Below are 18,769 nucleotides of genomic sequence, written 5' to 3' on the forward strand. Positions count from 1 at the left end.
CAGGCAGACGCTCTATCCACTAGACCAGAGGCAGTCCAGTCAGACACTCTATCCACTAGACCAGAGGCAGTCCAGGCAGACGCTCTATCCACTAGACCAGAGGCAGTCCAGTCAGACACTCTATCCACTAGACCAGAGGTGGTCCAGGCAGACGCTCTATCCACTAGACCAGAGGCAGTCCAGTCAGACACTCTATCCACTAGAGCAGAGGCGGTCCAGGCAGACACTCTATCCAATAGACCAGAGGTGGTCCAGGCAGACGCTCTATCCAATAGACCAGAGGCGGTCCAGGCAGACGCTCTATCCAATAGACCAGAGGCGGTCCAGGGTCATTACAACACAAAGTGGAAGTCTTTGAATAAAAACAAATCCGAACATATTGTCGTTGTGATGAGTCAGAGGTGTGACAGTACTAATGTCGTGTAATTCAATATTAGGCATGTGCTTATGGCATCCGGTGCATGAACATCACCAGTGAAGATGTTGTAGGCCCCAAAATGTCAGCTGTCTTTGACATTCACCAACAGCAAGGAAAAATGACCAACTTTTTCTACCACCATCAGAACAACGATACTAGACAAACTATGTTATAAAATAGACAAAATACTTTCCACTCGTCCTTGTAATTATTTGACCAAAACAACAAAAAACCACTAGACAAGTACTATTTGTATTCTTGCACCAACTGCATACTTACCTATTCACCGTACACAAAATGCTAAACAGCCAACAATGCACACATGCCAACACAATCAAATAACATCTCCACTGTTTGAATCTGAAATGACTGTTTCTATTTTCCCACCCTAGACCAGGATCTCTTCCCAATACAATCCCCATACCAAGAAACAGCCTGTCTCACAGTCCCTTATCCATATTATTTTCCCATCTGTCCTGCATTACTGTTATGCTATGGCTCTAAATGAAGCAAGCCTAGATTTTCCGCAAGCTCAGGTTCTGAATATCCCATCTTACTGGGGCTCCATTTCGATTTTAATGTAATTATTGTTTCTAAATAATATATATAGACTAAGCGTTAGTCTAACCAAGAAACAAAATAATCTGGCTTGATGATTACTTTAACACAGAGCTTATTGCTTTGAGTGAGTGAGTAGTCAGGTATAAATAACAGAATTTGCTGTTATTGGGAGGTCAAATCCTTTACCTTTCTTTGTTTAGCATTTGTAGGACTCAACATGTCAACTGCCTGTCGTCTGCGGCTACAATTACAACTAACATATACAAGCAAAATCATTCCTCAGAAATTAACAAACGCAGTTTATTATTTGCCATTGCTATGATCATAACGTATACATACGTAAATTTGTACAGTTAGGAGATGAACATACTGTGTTTTCAATGTAGAGCAAGGTTACCTGTAGATTTAACATCGCTAAATTGAATTTGGAACCAAACGTGCACGTGTCATAGCACTCATTGTGACGCAAAAGATACGACGTCACAGTCGTATACAGAGAAGCGCCAAATTCCAAGCTGTTGGCCCCAAAACTTAAAATACATTCTCTTTAAAGATTTCTATCATGTTTCCTGCACATTGTGTATTGCCACACATCCTCTGAGTATTGTAGTAACTGCAACTTTGCGTTTTGTAACCTAGAATTGTAGATATTACTTATCTAAATAATTATACCTACCGACAATGACTGAAAAAAGTACTATTTTGGATATTAACGTTCGCAGTGATGCAGACGTTAAACCAGCTGTTTCAATCAGAGGGGGTTTATTGTGATTTAATAGTCTCTGATTGACCAATCAGAATCAAGTAATTTCCAAATTCGTGGTAGAATTGCTATTCAAATGTACATGTACAATAAAACCAGGTTATCACTGCTGTCCCTATTTATTGGCACAAAATCAAGCTTCAAATACCAAGATACCCAATATGGGATCTGTATTTGAAAATAATTGTCATCAAACTTTTAATTGTAATCAATATGATTGAATTACTGCCAATGTCAGTTGAAATATTAACTCACTCATTCCTACAAGAAGAGAACCACATGAGAATTTATGGTTCATCATAGAGGAGACAGGTCCTAGATGTGCTCAACTGGTCCACATGAATAGTGACACTGGATGCATTACATTAGGCAGGATTCGTGAGTGAGTGAGTTGTGTTTTAACGCCACTTTTAACAGTATTCCAGTTATATCACGCCGTGTCAGCTGAATGTGAGAGGAAAGCCCCAAGTGATGCAGGTCTCAGGCGTTTACCACTTCGATGAAACCCACGAGCACGAGTATGGAGCTGACAAACCTAGAAATATTATTCGGGCAAATTGGGATTCGAACCCGCAATCATAGGTTTCTGGCGTGCCCAAGGGACGCAACTCTGCACAGCGAATTGCAGCACCTCAGAGGACTGAGCCACCAGTGCCCCCAATTCATGATTAAGTGTTTTCTTGGCATTCTAGAAGTTGGTGAGTAAATAAGAAAACAAAAAGCTGTAAGGACAACAACTCGGTCAACAGACTCTGTCATAAGTAGGGCTGGCTAAAAACATCGATAATCCGAATTATCGTCGATGGGAAGAAATATTACCGATAATCGATATGAAAATTGTGTCATCGATAATATCTCACAAAAACTATTGTGATGAATAAAGTTTTAAGTTACTGAAGATTGAAAGCAACTGATTTTGTTAGACCTTAAATATACACAAAATTATCCATGTATAAATGTGTCACCACTCACCAGTGATATGAAACGTGATGTTTTGTCTCCGAGCTTTTTGTATATTTGCTGAAAGTTACTTATCTGATATTTATCGATTATTGATTGATATCCTCACAAACAGAATAAAATACCACACTAACAGCCCAAAACATCAAGAAATTATAATTTGTACCACTCCTCAGGGTGCCAATTACACCGACTACGGTACAGCCTCTTCGTCCATATACAGGTGAATCTGGACACTGTATTTACACATCACAATAACGAAGCAAAAGTGTAAACTCCAATGAATAACTTATTCATCAAAAATAGGTCATAGTGACCCGATACTCTTTCATCGATCAATAGTCAAAACAAGCGTATTGATCATGTCAACACAAATGTGCCACCCACGGACCAGATACAGTGTTGTATAAGCAGAATAAAACAGCAGATGTTCACCAACTCTCCTGGTGTATAAATCAAGTATACTACATAAGCTGCTGGGTCTGTGAGACTTTATCAGTATTTATCGATATATATTCAGTCATGTTATAACACAATAACAAGGAGCAAACATGTGAGGCAGTTACTGTAAGCCGGTGCTTCTCTAGAAATTCCTGTTATCATTATCTTAATATGTGTCTAAAAGATTGCCATATTTACCAGTATTTGACAGTGTTTACAACATAAATTTATGGTAAGAATCTTAATATGTAGCAGAATAGTCATGATGAAATTGCAAAATTAATATAATTATGTGATTTGGTCACATTGCTGCTCATAACTACTCCGTAAGGTAGAAAATCTGAAGTGAAGGCATCAGCCACAGCAAAGATTTTGACAGCTGTACACACACAAAAAGTAGACCTACTAATAAAATCAAAGAATGTAGGTTACATAAATGCAAAGAAAAGAAAGACAACCATATATAGTGTGGTGTGACACTTTTGTATCAGTAATGTTGACACATTCAGGAACAAAAGAGATGTCACTCTACACAAAAAATTCTCAAAATAAGAGTCACTCATATTCATGATTCAATGAATCATCTGTATTACAAGTTTCAGGAAAAAGAATCATGATGTTTAAAACCAATGACTCATAACAGTGATACATGTTTTAACATGGCGATGGAACATGGATATCATGGTTGTATGGATATAATAATAATAATAATAATAATACCCTTAGCAATGGATCAGTGTTGATTTTCATTGTGAAGGTAAACTGTCACATTACCATCTCATCCTACCGGGTACCCATTCAGTGCTGGGTCAACAAAGTCAAACTTGGAGCAAAGTGACTTGCCAGGAGACACCTCATTTAACATGTGCTTCAGTGTGGGTCAGAATAGAAGCCCAACAAACTCTCAAGTGTCAAGCTGCCAAACATGTTTACCCACTGGCCCACTATCCGCGACCAATGTTACTTAGTTTTGCCTGATTTGTGACCTGAGCACTGTGCACGGTTGGTCTGGGACGAGACCTCATGCTTTACGGGGGTAACTGTTCCCCAATTACCCGACCCGCTCTAGGTCTCGAGTTGAGTACAAAATGTCTGTTTGTGAACTGTTTTACCAGAACCCTGGCAAAACTACCCACAGATACACACATAAAATGACCTTGTCATGAATACACTGAAGTTGACAGAAGCTTTATCTTTACACAAACAGATAAAAGTCAGATGAAGTGCATGCATTGTCAGGAAGAAATGCCAACATTTAGCAACTTGTAGTGTAACCATGGAGTTTGATTCTTATTGTCATTAAACGATATATATCACATGTGACTAACCAACTAACAGGTCCACGAAGTCCTGCGTTTTAATACCGACCTCTGTATGTTCTAAGTAGTATCTCATATCTGGCAATATAAATCAATTTGGATTTCATCACAGAACAGTAGTGATTATCAGTTCATAACCCAACAATAATCAGTTATATTATATATGCATTGTGTATTTCCATAATTACAACACATGGGTCCAAGTACCTATTGTTGTGATGATTTTAAATATGAAATTTTTTATTTCTTAACTGAAAATTTGTTGAAAATGCCTAATTTACAACCTCAGTGTTCAGACCACAATCCACCATAAATTGTTTGATAGGCACTACTTAGAAGTTGACAGATGACAAAGTAGACACAATTTATGGATAACAAATTAAAGAAGTTGTCATCCATAAATTGTGTCTACTTTATCTCCACCATAGTATGTAGGCAGTTGCAACTTATCTGTGCAGAAGTAGATCTAGGGCCAAGTACAGGGCACCCAAACTGTCATTACAGCGTTAGAAATTGGCACTAGTCCTGTAGTCCTTACCAAACTGCCCAATAGTAAAGGTATCCTCAGGACTATTAGAATTTGGCCCATTTTAAGGATTTTGCTACATGTTATCATTATAAGGACTAGTGGACAAAAATTGTTAATTTCTAACCCTGCATTATATTAATACCAACACACTATCTGACAACATAGGAACGTCATTTATATGATGTAATGTCATCAAAACAACTTCCGAATACAATCACAACATATTTTCCAACAGTTACCCAGTATGTGGTAACATCTCTGACAGAGTAAGCCTGATGCCTCCCTAACACAACATGTTTATGTCCCAGGCAAGAGGGGTCCAAATATACTCTGAGTTACAAACTAGACCCATGAATACATCCATCTTCTATATGGAGCAAACACCGAGCTTTACTTATTACATTAATATATTTTCCATTTGCCGGTGTTACATATGTAGTGTTGTAGCGAGCAGTAAGTTCGTGGGCTACTGGTTTGTCCGATATATCCTCAACTTGGTGGAGTTCAGAGTGACACATAGGACGTTATTGTTGGACCAGGTCGTCCCGTTTGTGTGGTGTTCGGACGCATGTAATAAGCAAGTTGGACGCTCGTGACTCACGACAATGTAAACTGATACTGTCATTTCACACCAGACACGATTCGTCTTCATTTTGAACTTGTTATCTCAACTTCTACGAATAACCCCAGACTAACGAGCTCATCTCCGCCATTTCTGTCCGATTTTCACAGGCGATCATCCCCTTTAAACCCCAAAATACCAACCTTAGTTTGTCGTGCGGATCAAAATCTGCCGCCATAGTGTCATCAAGAGACAAAACTGTCAATAGTAGTCTTCACATTGATGTAAATTCTTTCCAGGAAGTTTAGATCGATAAATATGGCGACTAGTGGACGACAACTTCTGCGACAAGTTACGGCTTCCTATGGAATCCCTGCTGGGTCATACATACGAGTTACTTCCCTTGGCGACAGGTGCTCGATGGAGCCGAGAGGTGAAGATACGATATAATATAAACAGGTTCGCCGAGGAAGTAGTGATGGGACCTGGCCTATCATCCTAACAGCAACACAAGTAAACACTAATCCCTTTCAATTAAATGTTGAAATCCCGTGGCAGGTGATTGTTTTCACAGTTCGCAAAAGTCTTATTCGTGAGTGATTAAAAGAGCCCTTAATGAGGTAATAAACACCTCAAGCTTTAAAATATTGTCTTTTAGTTTCCTAATGCCTCACACTTCGTAATTAAATTCTTGGTCACTCGGCCATAGCGTTAGTTTGGCAAACAAAAGACAGTCGATAATTCCTTGAGTCGATAACTACTTGGGGAAATTAAACTTGTCTTGCATGAACAATACACCAAGGATTACGCATATTTCTGCAGGTGTATCTACAAAGGATACAGATAACCCCAACAGCATACATGCCGCGGGGAGAGCTGGTTCACATCACAATCACAAGTACACAGACCCCGGATTACACTCACGTATACAAATGTACCCAAATGATACGAATTCTGCTTTTATAGTTTATATATACACATGCTAATAGTTTGTGTCACCCCTAGATATATGCGTGTTTGTTGAGAGGGGTTACTATAATTATGAGTATATGTTTACACGATTTAATCTTGCACGGTTAAAACGTTCATACTCCAGTAAACCACCATAATGTAAAATTCATTTCTTAAATAAACACCTACGTGTTATCTAAATTATACGGATCAGCTTGTATAGTTTGCAATATATATGTTTACACAGACACATAAACACATGTGTGTGTGCCTTTAATTGAATATAAACAGCCATGTGTCTTGGTATAAACACGTCTATTGACCATCTGTATTGTATCTGACAATGTGTCTTGGTGTAAACACCTATGTGGTATTTGTCTTGGTATAAACACCTGTATTGACAATGTATCTTGATATAACACCTGTATTGACAATGTATCTTGATATAACACCTGTATTGACAATGTATCTTGATATAACACATGTATTTCTCCATGACTCTTGTGATGGGATATGTATCTTTGTCGTGGCTTAAGCACATATACTTGACGACGTGTATCGATGGATCCCCAGCATGCCAACTCCGCTACCTGCACAACATTCCCACTCACACCCACTCAGAACACCTCGGAACACCTTCCTGCGTGAGTGGACACTGATTAAGTAATTACCTGTCGAACGGGACTCTTCTCCCGTCAATCAACTCCAAGCCACACGCTCCATCAGCACTGACAGCAGCACTGGGCGCGGGCTCAACCAGTCATGCGTATTGGAATGTTTGTTGCATAATCGCTACGCCATATCTCGATATACAAACTGTTACATATGTAATCGGGAGCAGACTTACCCGACAGTTAGAACCACCCGACCCGTTACGGCTCTACAGATTAAAAACACACTATTTATCTGGTATGTTGTAAAAATGTGAAACCCCGTTTTATACAAGGTAGACACAATTTTATGGAAGTTGTTATCCATACCTTGTCCCCCGTCAACTTGTAAGTAATGCCTATCAAACAAGTCAGCTTTATACGTTGGGGAGTCGGAGGTAGAACATTTACTAGTGGGTTGGGTTTAACGCCTGGGAGCTGAGCCCGTTATCACAGGAGCCTGCATCACATAAGGGACGTAACTCTGCACAGTGCATGGCTGTATCATAGACGACTGGGCCTAGGAGGCCTCGCGTGTTTTATGGTTCGAAATAAGTGCATTTTAGTTATGCAACCGAAAATTGCTGATGGTGGCATAAAACAACACCCACTCACTCGTTATATGTTCCGGGCCAACTCACTCACTCACTCACTCACTCACTCACTCACTCACTCACTCACTCACTCACTCACTCACTCACTCACTCACTCACTCACTCACTCACTCACTCACTCACTCACTCACTCACTCACTCACTCACTCACTCACTCACTCACTCACTCACTCACTCACTCACTCACTCACTCACTCACTCACTCACTCACTCACTCACTCACTCACTCACTCACTCACTCACTCACTCACTCACTCACTCACTCACTCACTCACTCACTCACTCACTCACTCACTCACTCACTCACTCACTCACTCACTCACTCACTCACTCACTCACTCACTCACTCACTCACTCACTCACTCACTCACTCACTCACTCACTCACTCACTCACTCACTCACTCACTCACTCACTCACTCACTCACTCACTCACTCACTCACTCACTCACTCACTCACTCACTCACTCACTCACTCACTCACTCACTCACTCACTCACTCACTCACTCACTCACTCACTCACTTGATGGAAATTAGTGTTGATTTTGAATTTATACTTTCAATTTCCATTTCATAATTGTCCGACCGCCTCCGTGGTCTAGTGGTAGAGCGTCCGCCCGGAGAGCGGAAGGTCCGGGGTTCGATCCCCGACCGCGTCATACCAAAAGACGTTAAAAAGATGGTACTTGTTGTTACCCTGTCTGGCGCTCGGCATGAAGGGGCTAAAACAAGGACTGGTCGGCTCGGAGTCAGTATAGTGTGTCTGAGTGGGGTATTCATGTTAAACTGCGGCATGGTATCTCAGTGTGCTAGCACTATAAATCGGCATCAGTCCGGACTAGTACAAGCAGCCACACAAACACACACACGTACATGCACGTCGCTATATAAGTGCAATAATCTTGGACGCGACGTTAAACCGCATTTCACCTCGCCTCACCTCATAATTGTCCATATATTTATTTTATTATTGTTTCGCAGTTCACCCACTCACTAACAAATTAACAATCTAAGGCGTTATTAAACGGTTGGGTCCCTTTGGTAAAATAAAACATACATTGCAAGCGATCACAGAGAATTGCGCCCAAAATCTAATTCCACGTCGTTTGATACGGAAGTATTATAATTTATGCTGTACCTTAATTCTGTACAACAGCAACAAATTCAGTGGTGCTATTTCCTTAAAATATTTTGATTCTTGACGCCCTTAATTAACCAGAATAGGCCAAGCTCTGTGTATCGTGATAACATGTTGATGTTTCATGTCACACGTCAGTGTGAGTAAATAATCTGTTCATCGCGAAAACTCGAAATCTTGTGGCAAAACAATCGACCGTAGAAAAATATATCCTATGACTCATATCAATCATGAGTCAAAACATTAGATGCAACGTTAAAGATCTAGTCTATTAACTTACGTGTTAAATTAGTTGTGAATGAATATGCATTAATTGTAGTGTTATCCTTCAAGCGTCATTTAGGGGAACTAGCATTGCATAGAAGAAAAACACTTTGGTTTGAGAGTCACTCACATGGCTGCCAAAGGGAAAATGGCGGCAACTTCTACACCTTTTGTTTTATTTTTGTTGGCTTTGCTAATCGTACTTTTAATTGACTCTTCTCAGTCAGCCAAGTTAAATGCACCGAAAGTTCTGCTTCCTTATTATAGTTCAGTAATCGCCAATTTTACGTTAGAAGTGGAGTTTTCTCCCGAAGAGGCACAGGGAGCCAGTTGTTATCGATGGTAAGATTAATTGTTCGGATTTCGATCACACCAAAATGAAACTGCATCCAGCTTACTCACATTGAAAACGTTGTCGGTCCACAACTGAAAATGTAAAGTGATGAGAAAATGGCAACTGAAGTGTCCTATATGGCTGTCTTACGTCATAATAAGTGATTAGTTATGTTTGACAATAATGCATCATCCATCATCAGTTACTAATTTCAATTCAGCTTTGTATTTGTAGCCAAATTTGAATGTTTTTTTAAACAGTTGACTTGTTTAAGCAATTTCTACTCGTCTTATGCGTACCTTTACCAGGTTCAACACACTACCAATGTCTCCCAATTTGGAAAATGATAATTCTTTGAAACAGCTAAAAAACGTCAAATAATCAGAGCAAATAGTGGTGTCACTGTACACCGACCTAACATATCTTCATATTCCATGGGTTCCGCTCCCTGTATAAAAACGCACTCATCCTAGTCCTACTAGCAGCTATAAGCATTTTTTGTCAATAAAGTAAAGCTATTGCCCCAGTGGTTGTCAAGTAACAAACATTTTATTTCCCATGTCATAATCAAGTCACAATCAAGTCAATCATGTCCAAGTTGATAATGGTATTATAGTACATAGTGTGTGTCGGTTGTATCTTCACATTTCTGATCTTTTTATGAACTAAACTCAATAGGGATGATACACCTGATATGGGAAGTTACGTATCTGTGTTGTGTTGACCAATTATATACCTTATCCATAACAAGAATGTCTACTGGTCCAAATAGTGATAACACACATCAATACAATACTGACCAAAATGTTTTCTTTCAGGATACCTTTAACATCAACATAATTGATGCCTGCTTGGCCTTGTGGGCTAGTGCTAGTTTCCGTCCCCGGTTTTTATATCAGGTTTAGTAAACCTCTAACAGTCAATTGAGACCCGCTATCTATGGGAAGAAATCACAAGGACACAAGCATCAATTATATTCAGTGGAAGAAAACTATTTATGAAGTTAACTTTGGTAAAGTGACAACATGGACACCAGTGCCCTCACAGAATATGTGAGTCTGTAATGACAGTATCAGTATAGAACTTTAGACACAGTATCTAGTATTTTCAATATCATGTGATGATCTAAACTGATCTTCTAAAAGTGCCAGTCATTCACCCTTTAGATGACAAACATGGTACTTTGTTCAGTCATGAAGTCATGTATCCATACCAAATGATGCATGTTCCACTAAGTGGAGTAGGGTACATGGCTCCAAGATGAACTCTACAGTCTGTGACTTCAGCAGCTGCCCGGTAGTTCCAATCCTGGGTTTAGTGAAAGTTTCTTTGTTCTAGTTCACTAAACTAAAAATACTCCATATATTAACACTAGAATCTACATTAACTGATGCAAAGAGACCAGTTCAGGCTTGTCGACTAAGAAGGTTTTTGTATGTATACACATACAGATAATTCATTTTATTATTAATTGATATAACACTGCATTGCAATATCATTGATATATCGATATTAAAATGTCTAATCAGCGACCCTCTAGCAAAGCGTAGAGGTAGAGCAGGGATGTACACCATGAGTTAAATCTAACTAGCCCACAGCTCATTTCCGACAAGTGTGGAGGTATTTAAAGTTTGGGAGAAAACACGTAGTTCTTTCAGATTTTCATGAGACTGAGTCTCCGGACTAACAGACGAGTGGCTGCTCACAGGAAACCTTAACTATTGGGCAGTTTGACAAGGACTACAGGACTAGTGGGTATTTGTATTTTCTTCAGGCGTTCAACAAGACAAGAAGTTGCCCAGATTCAGCTCCTCAACAGCACAGATGGAGAGTGCTGCAACAAGGCACTTGTGTCGGCCACATCCAAAACATCCCACCAGATGACAACAGTGGTCCTCGCTGAAAACAAAGGTACATTTATCACAAACTCACTCTGATTATCTAGTCTCTCTTTTGTGAGAGGAGAGGTCGGGTAGCCTAGTGGTTAAAGCATTTGCTTGTCACTCAGAAGACCTGGGTTCGATTCCTGAAGTGGGTACAATGTGTGGAGCCCATGTCTGGTGTATCACACTGTGATATTGGTAAAATATTGCTTAAAGCGTCATAAAAATTATACTCACTCACTCACTCTTTTCTGAGGCACATGAACATGCTATTTTCCTAAACTATATTTGACAAGTTGGAATTTGAGGCTAGAATTGGTAATTCAGTCACTAGATTTCTGATTTTTGTTCATTTGTTTGTCGTTTAACACTACACTAAGAAATATTCTCGCTCTGTGATGGTGGTCTGTAAATAATCAAGTCCAGACAAGACAATCCAGTGATTGACATCATGAGTATCAATCTACAAAATTGGGACACAATTACATGCATCAACAAAATCTGCGAGCCTGACCACCTGATCCTGTTAGTCGCCTCATACAACAAGCATGGGTTCCTGGAGATCATTTCGTACCTTGTTTGTTTTTTGCTTGTGGAGGGTAAAGGAGGTGTTTCTTTGTGTATATGATTGAACCTGTGGACTGCTTAAGTCTGACAAGGACTGCTTGACTTCCATGCTTCATGGCAAACACTGTCATGTCAGTGCACTATGACCAGGTGATTCCTTAATACAAACATTGACCACAAAAGACGTTAGAAGATGGTACTTGTTGTGGCGCTCGGCATTAAGGGGCTAAAACAAGGACTGGTCGCTCCGAGTCAGTATACTGTGTCTGAGTGGGGTATTCATGTGAAACTGCGGCATGGTATCTCAGTGAGCTTGCACTATAAATCAGCATCAGTCCGGACTAACGCACACGCACACGCACGCACACACACACACACACACACACGTCGCTATATAAGTGCAATAATCTTGGACACAACGTTAAACCCCATTTGACCTCACCTTAAACAAACATTGACAAAATTGCATTTTGACATCCCTGAAACTACAAGGTGCATAAAGATGAAACTTTGTACGAATGATCCTCGCTAAGTTGTCTCAAAGAAGTGGTCACAGAATTCTGAACTGCTTTCAAACATGGTGGCCATAATGAAAATGTCATTTATCCTGTTTATAGACGTCACTCTGCCATTTCTGCATGTGTAATGCAGGTTTGTTTATAGCATGTAATTATAAAAAATTGTTTTTGCATGTTTTGATTTTTGATCCAATTGTATCCACATTGCTGTAATATTGTGTTCGACATCTGTGTAACTGCAAGGCCACGGGAGCTGGAACTTTGTAGAAATGAACTTGGCTGTAGTTTCTAAAAACATTGTTCACAGAATACAAATCTGATTTTAAAAATGGCCACCAAAGAGGTCATATCTAGAAACCCATTAATGGCTGTAAATTGGACGTTGTGGAAACAGTGAAATTTGCCATTGGTGTAGTTAGTAGTGGGTTCCATTTTTTGTGATGTTGTGAATTTTGACCTTGATTCAACCATAACAGTGTAATAGTTGGTGTCACCAAAAAGAATATGTTGTCATGGGCAGTAAATATCAAAATTGAAAAACCGTAGCTTAGACCCCACTGGACACTCTAGCCTGTCACCATGTTTGGTCAATTATCAGCATTTATTGTGGATGGAAGACAAAGTAGGTTTAGACATGTTTGAAGTCATGTCTCTCTCTCTCTTCCTCCCTCCCCTGAGAGGCCCATCAGCAGCTGACCAGTAGTTGGTAGCCTACTGTTACCATGGAAACTGGTAACTGTCAGCTGGAGCCCATCTGTCGATCATACTGCATTATGTAACCTAGGGAGGGGGGCACTTTGAAACAAGGCAGCATTAGACATGTTTATTTTGTTTTATTTCAGTGGCTATTAAGCCATACTGAAAATAAAAGTGCTGTGGAAATGATCATTTATGTTGTGAAGAAGGCAACGGGTTTGACAAAAGTCTGTACTTTATGGATTTTCCCCATTTTCTTATCAGCCTGAACAAACAGTACAAATGTTGATTTACAGATTTCAATAATGATTGTCCAGGAACGTGTAGAGACATGCAAGATAAGCAAACAGTAACCATGGCGTTACTCACATTTGTCAGTCAGTCTCTCTGCACTGTTAGCTCACCTGAGTTCAAGCAGAGGACTTTACGATTTACTTCCTGGAGAAAAATATGATCTTTGAGACTTCTTTTTTTGTGCTTTATAGTATTTAAATCTCGGGATCATTTAATCTTCAGGGTTGTAACAGTATGGTTGTGACAGGGACCCCTTGACCCTTGACATCTGTTGCTCAGTATCAGTTGAACAGTTACACTTTTGAGATGCCCCCCACAGTAGATTTCCTGTTGTTCAGAAATGATTTTATGGACATAACTGGGATATTTCCCTGGTTTGATGAACATGTTTAATGTCTTTGTACTCTGACTGTCCACGCTTCAGTTTTGTTATACCTCCCACTCTCCTGACTAAACTTCCCTGAAACACATGTTACACATTTGAGATACCCCCCACAGTAGATTTCCTGTCGTTCAGGAATAATTCATGTATTGTCTCTGAGGTTTACATGTGTAAGGAGGATGAGCTCCTTCAAATAATGATTTGGATTTTGTAAAACAATCCATTGCTAGTTAGAGGGTTTTTATTGTTTTCAACACAAAACCTATCAATTAAGTAAAGAAAATCAAATGTTAGTAAAACTTTAGTAGTACATGGTATTACTTGGCCATCATTGACCTGGCTGTGATGATCTCTGTGGGTCTTGCTGTGTCCAGTTGTTGTGTCCACGCCCAGTGTGTAGGGAGGAAGCAGTACGTTGTGTCCAGTTGTTGTGTCCACGCCCAGTGTGTAGGGAGGAAGCAGTACGTGGTGTCCAGTTGTTGTGTCCACGCCCAGTGTGTAGGGAGGAAGCAGTACGTTGTGTCCAGTTGTTGTGTCCACGCCCAGTGTGTAGGGAGGAAGCAGTACGTTGTGTCCAGTTGTTGTGTCCACGCCCAGTTTGTAGGGAGGAAGCAGTACGTGGTGTCCAGTTGTTGTGTCCATGCCCAGTGTGTAGGGAGGAAGCAGTACGTGGTGTCCAGTTGTTGTGTCCACGCCCAGTGTGTAGGGAGGAAGCAGTACATGGTCTCCAGTTGTTGTGTCCACGCCCAGTTTGTAGGGAGGAAGCAGTACGTGGTGTCCAGTTGTTGTGTCCATGCCCAGTGTGTAGGGAGGAAGCAGTACGTGGTGTCCAGTTGTGTCCACGCCCAGTGTGTAGGGAGGAAGCAGTACATGGTGTCCAGTTGTTGTGTCCACGCCCAGTGTGTAGGGAGGAAGCAGTACATGGTGTCCAGTTGTTGTGTCCACGCCCAGTTTGTAGGGAGGAAGCAGTACGTGGTGTCCAGTTGTTGTGTCCACGTCCAGTTTGTAGGGAGGAAGCAGTATGTGGTGTCCAGTTGTTGTGTCCACGCCCCACTTGTAGGGAGGAAGCAGTACGTGGTGTACAGTTGTTGTGTCCACGCCCCACTTGTAGGGAGGAAGCAGTACGTGGTGTCCAGTTGTGTCCACGCCCCGTTTGTAGGGAGGAAGTAGTATGTGGTGTCCAGTTGTTGTGTCCACGCCCAGTTTGTAGGGAGGAAGCAGTACGTGGAGTCCAGTTGTTGTGTCCACGCCCAGTTTGTAGGGAGGAAGCAGTACGTGGTGTCCAGTTGTTGTGTCCACGCCCAGTGCGTAGGGAAGAAGCAGTACGTGGTGTCCAGTTGTTGTGTCCATGCCCAGTTTGTAGGGAGGAAGCAGTACGTGGTGTCCAGTTGTTGTGTCCACGCCCAGTGTGTAGGGAGGAAGCAGTACGTGGTGTCCAGTTGTTGTGTCCACGCCCAGTGTGTACGGAGGAAGCATTATGTGATGTCCAGTTGTTGTGTCCACGCCCAGTTTGTAGGGAGGAAGCAGTACGTGGTGTCCAGTTGTTGTGTCCATGCCCAGTTTGTAGGGAGGAAGCAGTACGTGGTGTCCAGTTGTTGTGTCCACGCCCAGTGTGTAGGGAGGAAGCAGTATGTGGTGTCCAGATGTTGTGTCCACGCCCAGTTTGTAGGGAGGAAGCAGTACGTGGTGTCCAGTTGTTGTGTCCACGCTCAGTTTGTAGGGAGGAAGCAGTACGTGGTGTCCAGTTGTTGTGACCACGCCCAGTTTGTACGGAGGAAGCATTATGTGATGTCCAGTTGTTGTGTCCATGCCCAGTTTGTAGGGAGGAAGCAGTACGTGGTGTCCAGTTGTTGTGTCCACGCCCAGTTTGTACGGAGGAAGCATTATGTGATGTCCAGTTGTTGTGTCCATGCTCAGTTTGTAGGGAGGAAGCAGTATGTGGTGTCCAGTTGTTGTGTCCACGCCCCACTTGTAGGGAGGAAGCAGTACGTGGTGTCTAGTTGTTGTGTCCACGCCCAGTGTGTAGGGAGGAAGCAGTACGTGGTGTCCAGTTGTTGTGTCCACGCCCAGTGTGTAGGGAGGAAGCAGTATGTGGTGTCCAGATGTTGTGTCCATGCCCAGTTTGTAGGGAGGAAGCAGTACGTGGTGTCCAGTTGTTGTGTCCACGCCCAGTTTGTAGGGAGGAAGCGGTACGTGGTGTACAGTTGTTGTGTCCACGCCCAGTTTGTACGGAGGAAGCATTATGTGATGTCCAGTTGTTGTGTCCATGCCCAGTTTGTAGTGAGGAAGCAGTACGTGGTGTCCAGTTGTTGTGTCCACGCCCAGTGTGTAGGGAGGAAGCAGTACGTGGTGTCCAGTTGTTGTGTCCATGCCCAGTGTGTAGGGAGGAAGCAGTACGTGGTGTCCAGTTGTTGTGTCCACGCCCAGTGTGTAGGGAGGAAGCAGTACGTGGTGTCCAGTTGTTGTGTCCATGCCCAGTGTGTAGGGAGGAAGCAGTACGTGGTGTCTAGTTGTTGATGTCCACGCCCAGTGTGTAGGGAGGAAGCAGTACGTGGTGTCCAGTTGTTGTGTCCACGCCCAGTTTGTAGGGAGGAAGCATTATGTGGTGTCCAGTTGTTGTGTCCATGCCCAGTTTGTAGGGAGGAAGCAGTACGTGGTGTCCAGTTGTTGTGTCCATGCCCAGTGTGTAGGGAGGAAGCAGTACGTGGTGTCCAGTTGTGTCCACGCCCAGTGTGTAGGGAGGAAGCAGTACGTGGTGTCCAGTGCTGCACATGTTCAGACTGTAAGCAAGCTGAAACAAAACCTGACACTGACTGCCTGTGCCAAAATAGTTTGTGTGTAGCTCTGTCCACTGGCCAAGACTTCTGTCAGCATTTTCAGTGGATGTTTAAGATTCTCTTGTCCGATATGGATCTTGTTGGCAGAACTTTCGAGACAGAATTGGGCTTTACAGTATGTGTGGCCATACATTTGTGGCAGAAAGATCAATAGAAACTGAGTCAAAGTTTATGTTTAAATTCTATTGTGATTGGTTAATCCACTTGTAACCAAGCTCCACATTGTTAACCTGTTGTGTCCACGTCTGTTAACCTGGCCACCAAACTGACCTCAGTCGGGAGTCTGGGTTAGGAAAGGTCCCTCCCATCCCATGTAGGCTGTGAAGGGACTCAGTGGACCTCGGTGCCTTGGTCATTGTGTGTCTTCTTACCCCCAAGGTTAGGAAAGGTCCCCAGCATCCCATGCAGGCTGTGAAGGGACTCAGTGGACCCCGGTGCCTTGGTTCATTGTGTGTCTTCTTACCCCCAAGGTTAGGAAAGGTCCCCAGCATCCCATGCGCCCTGAGAGGGGACTCAGTGGATCGGAAGGTCAACCTTGGTGCCTTGGTTCATTGTGTGTCTTCTTACCCCCAAGGCTTGGATAGTCACTAGGGGCGGTGGGGTAGCCTAGTGTTTAAAGTGTTCTCTCATCACACATAAGATCCGGGTTCGATTTCCCACATCAGTAAATTGTGTGAAGCCCATTTCTGGTGTCCCCTGCCCTGATAGTGCTCGAATATTGCTCAGAGTGGTGTAAAACTATACTCACTCACTCACTCACTGGATCTTTGCACATAATATCAATCACTGGATTGCCTTGTCTGACCCAGTATTTACAGGGCACCACAGAGCTCCAGAAAACTTTTTGAGCAATTGAGTTTTTACTTGAAGGTTTCTATTTTGATTGGGTTATTACATTTTTTATTGGGTGACAAATATTTTTTCACTCATCTATTCATCACTCTATTGGGTTTTTCCCAAGATAAGTAAACATTTTGAGATTTAAAAAAAATGAAATAATGTTTTGGATGTATATATATATAAGGCTTGACTCGGGAAGTAAATTAGCTCATAGTCATAATTGTGTTTCGGAATTTAGCTTCGTTGTACATGCTGTAAAAGATTCAATGGGTATTTACACGTGGCGTTTTTATTCATTTGACTTTTTCATTTGGTGCATGCATTTCTGTACACAAGTTAATTGAAAGTAATTGGGTTTTGAATATTTTTGGGGGGTATTATACACAAACACACAGCTTATCCATATCTCTGGCACCATCTAGTTGCTGGAATATTGCTCAGTGTTAAGCAACAATGTTCACAGTGATGTTGAACATTCACTAATGCTTCTCTTGATGTTTTCAGTGACCGGTGAAATCCTGCGATGCAATGTGATTGTCAGTGAAATCACGAAACTTGTGATTGACACAACAACCAGACTCCTGTACCTTGAAGACTCTCCGGAAGAACTGGTTGCCCGGGGTTACGACAGTGAGGGTGAGTAACAAACATGGTTGTCTCAAACAACCCATCTTTCAAAATCCTAATTCATCGTGACAGTAATTAGGCTGCTATGTTTGTTTGTTGGAATTGGACCACTGCCACCATGACCACATTTGATTGTCTTAACCACACGCTTATACAGGTAGTTGAAACTTGATGCCCAATATGGCGATACCTTTGGGGAATTTTGCTGACATATGATTGTATGGTTACTCATAAAAACATGGTATTGTGATATTATTGGAATTGGACAAAACAGTTGTCATACCTCCATGTCAGAATGATGAGATCTGATTGGTCGACGTAATCTTGGTAAAATTCTGATGTAACCTGCCATGGAGGGTTATAAATTTCTCAGAAGGGTATAAATCTCTTATACCCCGCCATAGGCACTACAGGCTGCACGTTCATTTCTAAGAGACAGAATAAATCATTTTCACCCCGCTTCAAAGCAAAAATCTGCACGTTGTTTCCGAGCCATTGGAAGTCACATGACATAGCACAAGTTAACCTCAGCTCAATTGAGCAGCTGTTTTCTATCAATTTGGAAATTATTTGAATTATTTGACAATGTCATTGATTAAAACATGTCGGAAAGATAAATTC

The 18,769-nt window shown here is 41.7% G+C and overlaps 2 protein-coding genes across 3 annotated transcripts in view; one reads left to right on the forward strand and one right to left on the reverse strand.

Annotated features, from left to right (window-relative positions):
- LOC139462155 (adapter molecule Crk-like) overlaps positions 1-5,917 on the reverse strand; it is a 29,430-nt gene extending 23,513 nt beyond the window's left edge. Inside the window, exon 1 of the mRNA XM_071243677.1 lies at positions 5,757-5,917. Within this exon, the coding sequence (XP_071099778.1) occupies positions 5,757-5,791 (35 nt within the window). The 5' untranslated portion in view covers positions 5,792-5,917. The remainder of the gene's footprint in view (positions 1-5,756) is intronic.
- Positions 5,918-9,300: 3,383 nt separating this feature from the next.
- LOC139462156 (nuclear pore membrane glycoprotein 210-like) overlaps positions 9,301-18,769 on the forward strand; it is a 57,923-nt gene continuing 48,454 nt past the window's right edge. Inside the window, exons 1-3 of one of the 2 annotated variants that reach the window (XM_071243678.1) lie at positions 9,301-9,512; positions 11,279-11,415; positions 18,026-18,157. In XM_071243678.1, coding sequence (XP_071099779.1) covers positions 9,301-9,512; positions 11,279-11,415; positions 18,026-18,157 — 481 coding nt within the window. The remainder of the gene's footprint in view (positions 9,513-11,278; positions 11,416-18,025; positions 18,158-18,769) is intronic. The other variant, XM_071243679.1, reaches the window with a different exon arrangement.

This window comes from Haliotis cracherodii, unplaced genomic scaffold (genome assembly GCF_022045235.1).
Source record: "Haliotis cracherodii isolate W230 unplaced genomic scaffold, xgHalCrac1.p SCAF_15, whole genome shotgun sequence".
Taxonomy (NCBI): Eukaryota; Metazoa; Mollusca; class Gastropoda; order Lepetellida; family Haliotidae; genus Haliotis; species Haliotis cracherodii.